Source organism: Cariama cristata, unplaced genomic scaffold, assembly GCF_000690535.1.
Source record: "Cariama cristata isolate BGI_N322 unplaced genomic scaffold, ASM69053v1 scaffold42304, whole genome shotgun sequence".
NCBI lineage: Eukaryota > Metazoa > Chordata > Aves > Cariamiformes > Cariamidae > Cariama > Cariama cristata.
In genome coordinates this window covers 1-6,397 of record NW_009615432.1, presented here as the reverse complement: position 1 = coordinate 6,397, position 6,397 = coordinate 1, and the positions used below count along the sequence as shown (strand labels likewise).

The window sequence follows — 6,397 nt, the reverse complement described above, 5'->3', positions numbered from 1 at the left end:
CTGAAGATTAATAAACATACTAACAACTGGCTGTGAAATGGAAAGTGGTAAAAAGAATATAAAATGTTACCATCAGTTTAAATCAAAAGTTAAAATACTGAGGTTTACTGTGGTAAAATGTTTCCCCCTTTTTAGCAAGGGGGAGAAAAATCAGATCAGAGATACAGGCAAAGCACAGTTTATTGCTGTTCGACACACATGATTTTAAAATCACATTTTCAAGGGCTTCTCACTCTCTTAAAAATCAGTACAATCTTGCAAAACATTCAATTTTCATGGGAAAAAAGTATGTTTTTTGGCTGTAGCCATTTCTGTAGACAGAATTAAATTATGACTGAATGCTATAAGGTACCTCAAATTTCTAAAAGCCAGAAATTTTATCTATTTTCTCCCATCCCCAACTAGTGTTCCTACTCTTTCAAAGACCTGTCTCACTTGTCAGGCATACTCCTTTTTAGCTCTACACAGGAGCTTGTCTCATAAACCATGAGTAATGCTGCTCTGAAGAAAAAAGAATTATGAGCCCGTGCAAATGGAGAGCTAGTAATACGCACCGCATGTATGTTTTAGAAAGCCACAAATTTAAATCCTGGTCTTGCACTACGAGTGCTCTTCCAGTTCAAAAGTCACAACGTCAGCCTAAATTCTTCTGATATCCAGAGCAACTTGCTAGTACTCTGGACTGCAATTTAGTTACAGTTTTGCTGCACACGAGATAATTTTCTCAGTTTTACAACTGGGCCAGTTCCACACTGCAGATACAAATGTTAACCCCCAAATGGCAGCAGATGCTGAATATCAATGGCCATTCTGCTGGGGCCTGTGCACTTGTGAACACTCATAAACTATCCATTAAATAACGAGCTATTCCTACAGATAACAACGGCAGTACTCCCGCCCCACTACGGTGTTCTTGGAGCAGCCTCAATTAGCACGACGAAAGCAGGAGAGCAGTTTTTGAAGTTATCGTTGCCTCTTGGCAAGCTTGCTGTCACGTTTGGATATGTCAGGAGGAGGATGCTGCCCTGCTTTGCTTTTGCCATTCAGAAGCAATAGGACCGGAGTCCCTGCTCCTTGCTGCCGAGGGACCTTGCACAGCACCTCCCAGTCTGCCAAACTCCTCTGTCACAGCTCCCTCAGGCAGGGCAGACCGAGGCACGGGACCGGCTGTGAAAACAGAAGGTCACCCCCTGAGCCGAAGTCATTCTCCTTCTCTATGCATCATGGAGTTGAAAAGCAGTCTGCACGCAGAGTTGATTTTTGCCTCTAGACAGACTTTCTATAGAAGGGAATTAGCAATTGATATAAAAGGGACAAATTAGGTGAGACATGCTGCTGATGATAAATTCCTTTTTTTTTTTTTTTTTAAACTTCACAGGAACAAGAGGATGATCTCTGGTTAAGAGAACCCCAGCACTGAAGGGAAAGGACAACGTCAGCTTCTTGGCCACAGCCATTTCGGAGAGTAATGGGCCACCGCACAACGCCCAGGCTGTCCACAGATATGAGAATCGAATTGAGCAAAAGAAGCAAACAATCAAGAGGCTGGATTAGGCAGGAGGAAAGTTCTACTAATTCCAAGCAAAAACAGCGCTGTCAAGTTTGCCATCTTCTGGAATGGGTGATTAAGATGCCTTTTTTTTTTTCTGGAGATAGAGCTGCAAATAAGAACACCAGAAACATTCTTTTCATCTCTGCTCCCTTTATTTCCCTTTTATATGCATTAGCTCTGTTTCATCTTCAAGAGAGCAGATCAGACTATTTTTCCTCTTTTCCCTTTTGCTGATCAGTTAACTCCACCTTTGTTAACATCTAGCAGATCAATTGTCTCTGTTTTCTTGTAAGAATGCTAAAACTAAAAGGGAGGGGACAACAGTAAAAAGACACGTTAAAATATAAGCCTTACCTAATACTTGGACTTCAAAGATATTCTCTTTTTCTACCTATAATACTGCAAAGTCCCACACCTTGTTTAACACTGGGTACATATATGCAAATATTTTAATTCAGCTCAGGAGTGTACTTGTAAAGTCCACTTACGGTGCTTTAGCTTGCATAGCAGAACTGTCTCAAAGCGTGCGAACAGGACTCTTTTCAGACAAAACTGAACTGAAAATGGACTCCAGTGGGTGCTCAGTCCATATGACCGGACCAAAGCAAATCCAAAGAAAATGCCCAAAACCCATCAGGTGCTGCACACAAACAAGTTTGCTCTACAGATCTGCTCCTACTGAACCATTTTGCTTGCTAATGTAGACACATTCAGTGTGTAGCATTATGCAGCTCGCTCTCTTTTTTTTATTGTTTAAGGAATGAGATGTATTTGAAGTGAAGAGTTTAAACAAGGCAGCACACAAGTGCTCTGTGACAGGGCTGGTTTTAGCACCTGTGACAGGATGGTGCTGCCTCTTAAAACTTCTTCCATCTCTTACCCATTAAAACCAGTTGTTTGCTTCCCCTTCAGTAAGGTTCTTGCTTCGCTGACCAGCTGGGGACTTGATTTGGGATAAGTCATCAGCTATGGGTGACCACAGGGAGAATTTCACTGAGCTTAAAAAAAAATCTTCAGGATGCAGAGAGCAGGAATAAGCAGAGGATGTACAAGCATTGGTGAGAGGTAGAAGAAGAGGAGGTAAGACCACTCACAAGCAAAGCAGCTGGTTTCTGGCACCTATTCAGTAGGAACGCGTTCCTTTCTGCAGGTCACTGCTACATCTGTAGATGAGGGAACACTTCCCCAGTGCTCTTCCTGGCACACCAGCAGGGTCAGTTCTGGCTCAGGGCTGTAAATGGTACGTTGGCCACCCTCCATATTCTGCAGCGGAACATGCCAGGTAGCTTGAAAGCCACCATGTAATAGTATGGCCCAATAAACATCTTTAATTCTTTGGGATCACACAGCCAGGTTATAAATAAGATCAACCTAAAATCTTAAACGCACAGTGCCACGAGGCCTCCTGTATTCTGGCTTACACTTTGAGCGGTGACGGCAGGGAAGAAATCTGTCTCCTCTCACGGGAGGAGAAGAGCAGAAGGACAGAAACCCTCTTCTCTCCTTCACACCGCGGCAGGGGCTCCCTCCCTTTCTCCACCAAGAGGCTAGGACAGCACTGGTTCAGAGCGGCAACTGGAAAAGCAACACTGTGGGTACGGAGCTGAGACCACTGGTGTCTTCCATGATGACCTAAAGATAGAGTTTCTCCTGGGGAAACACCGGGCCCTGGGCCTACTGAAGAACGAAAGGTAGAGTACATCGCTCAAAATACATTTTCATATGGTTGCCAGACATCAGTGTACTAGACAGAGCACAATTTTTAAAATGACAGGGTCCAGAGCTGTGCTTCAACCAGTATTACTGCTGTTGATAATATTGCCAAATTGCAGCCTAATTTATTCAAAGGTTGTTAATGCAAATTTTCACATACAGGAAGTCTGAAGCAAGTTTTTAATTTTGTACAATCTGAGTAATGGACTCTATTCTAGTTGTATTCTTTGCTTCAAAATTGCAGGATGTATAAAAGTTCTCTCTGATTTAAATACAAAGCTGTGACTAAAATCCCCATAATTTGCTCAGCAATGTGCTGTTACAATCTTCCCTTGTTCACTGGGAAAACGCGGTGCCCTTTAGGACAACTCTAATTTTTGGTTTTGGTTGCTCTTCCTTCCTCCTTCTCTCATTTCTCCCCTTACATTTAAAATTTTTTCAGTAGTGTCAGGATGTTAACAGTTTTAAATGACCTCTTTTGGTTATTTCAGATCATGATTAAGTGAATACTCTTATTCTGAATCAAGAGAGTCCATTCAGGCTACTTCTTCAACAGTAATTCAGCTTTCTCTGGAAAGTAAAGTAAGAAATTGCAAAGTCCTCTGTGATTCTTCCTCTTTTTCAGAAGGCTGCTTTTAGCAGTTTCTGGTGATCTCCCGACCCATGAAACCCTAGAAAGAGTTGTCACAGTAGAACTGCACAGTGTAGATGGCAAACTGCATCACAGAGGGAGAAAGAGGCAACAACTTTTAATCCGTCTTTGGAACAGAGTATCGCCCTTCATCCTCATGGTCTTGGTCAGAAATAATTCAGCAGTTTTAGCTGCAGCCAACAAGAATATTTTTCTTCCTGAATCTTTGCAAACACCTGAAATGAAGTGAAGGAAAAGCCATACCTTGCCTGTCCTAATGCCATTTCTAGCTTTTAGAAATGCCTTTCATTTATACCCCATGCCATCCTATGAAGTGGTCATCAGTGCTAGCTGCATTACCAACAGGCTTAAGGCTTTCAGTCACCTTAAAAAGATTGTAAGCTAAGCTGCAATTAAATGAACATTTCTTTGCTAGTGCTGGGTTAAGGAACTCTTGTCACTCTCCTCTCCTGTTGCTCTGGAGTGGTGCTTGGCCTTTCCTTTTAATGTAATGGTATAATGCTTTACTAGCCATCCATTAAGCAGGAAAGCTGGAGTCAATCCCCTCTGCCTGAGTGGTTCAACCTACATGACCTGCAAGAGTACCAAACTACAGGCAAGGCTGTTTTGTGTGCCTTTAAGCCTTCTGTCTGAAGTTATGCCTTCAATTGCATGGAATTAAGAGATATTGAGCTAGGGAGAAAGGACAGGGAAATGTGCAGCTCTAGCCTCCTGGTTTGGTATACATTTTAGGTACGCAGGGGAAACGGATGCGAGTGGGTTTCCAGTCCCTGATCCCCAGACTTCTAATAAAAAAATATAAAGATCCATTAAGACTTTATGCAAAAGAGACCGTGGTCTACCTCAGGAAGGGACACTGTGCTGCCTCAGTGGCTTAGTGTCAACACTGTACGTGAAACATTTGTAATGGCACACACGAATCTCAGATTTAATGAATCTATTGACTGCAATGGGCATCTCTTCTTATCATTAAGATCTTCTTATCATTTTGCTTACACCTAAGACACCAAGCACAAAACAGCCTTCCAATGTCACGTTCTAGCTTACTGCCACTAAGAAGCAAGAAGGAATTCTGAGAGTATGTTGAAGGTACATTCTGCAAAGGCATCACTCTATTGTAGGCACCTGCCTCCACACACACTTTCTAATGCCTTTTCTGCATCAGCACTTGTTAGACTAGTCCCTTGGTTGGCTCAGGTCACTAACCTGCTAGAAAACTATCTGCTTTTTCTGGTTTAGGTTTCTGCCAGGCAAGTAAATTCAATCAGATCGCAATTAAAGTACCAGAGACAGACACAGGAGAAAGGAAAGCAGGACTTTTCCTGTTCAGTTGTGGCAAAGCTGCTAGATTAATTCATGCTGACTTATGTGCGTGTCTTGTATATGTTTCCTATTACTTCATTTTTTCTTTATAGAAGAAGTTTGGTTTAACTAACTTCTAAGTTAAGTTCAAAATAATAGCCAGTTCAGTCCCCTATATCTATCCTTGATACGAAGAACGTTTTGGTTCAGTTTGATCTTACACATCGTAGATTAAATCAGGCAGAAATAAGTCTGGTCTAGTCCACCATTATAAAGTGATACAATTTTTCTTGCATCTCTTTTTAAAAATTGTACTTCTAGTTAGCCAAAGTAGCTTTATTTTGACAGGTCACACAGCAGCAGCTGTAACACTTCAAATATACTTCTAGATTCAGAGAAAACCTTGTATTTCCTTTCTGCTAGGTGACTACACCACCAAAAGCTTTCAAAACCCAAAGTTTCACTGGGCATCTGCAGAGATTTATGTAGCTAGCATGTATACACACACTTGAATTTACATTTTGGGAGCTATAACCTCCTTCTCAATTGTTAGCCCGCACCATAACTCCAGCCCCACTTAAGCATTTTACAGGTGACTTCACTATCTCATGTTTAGATAAGCATAAGCAGCATAGGTTTTGCAACATGCTTTGCATTGCAGGTGGAGCGCAGCACAACATCCCAGTTCTTCTGGCCACTTAGCTAGCAGGCTTTGCTCACCCTACCTGGTAGTCCCCGTGATGCCACGCCACTCCCGCATAGTTCCACGATTGCTGCAGACACTAATAATGGCTCTTGGCAGAGACCTCCCTGCACTCGGACAGGGCGACATCTCAGAGGGGTTGCGGAGATTCCTAAGCGTACACCCCTCCAGACACATGGTCATGGGGAATTTGATGCACATGCAGCACCTGGCACTCACGCAAAAAACCAGTGGAACAACTGCAAACAAAGTTCTTGTTCCCAAAACCCCGCTCACCACACGGACCCAAACCGGACTCCTTTCGCAGCACGCCGAGTCCCAGCACCATGGCGACTGGCTCCGTAGGTCTCAAAGCCAGGCTCTCACCCCCGGCCCCGGACGCGGGGTGCCTGCACCCCTCTCACCGGCAGCCCGCCGGGACCACACCCCGACTTCCTGCGGGGAAACCCACCGGCTCGCCCGCTGGCTTCCGAGC

The 6,397-nt window shown here is 43.4% G+C and overlaps 1 protein-coding gene across 1 annotated transcript in view; it reads right to left on the bottom strand.

Moving 5' to 3' along the window:
• LPCAT3 (lysophosphatidylcholine acyltransferase 3) overlaps positions 1 to 1,043 on the bottom strand; it is a 9,082-nt gene extending 8,039 nt beyond the window's left edge. The window contains exon 1 of the mRNA XM_009699784.1: positions 969 to 1,043. Within this exon, the coding sequence (XP_009698086.1) occupies positions 969 to 1,043 (75 nt within the window). The remainder of the gene's footprint in view (positions 1 to 968) is intronic.
• Positions 1,044 to 6,397: the final 5,354 nt, after the last annotated feature.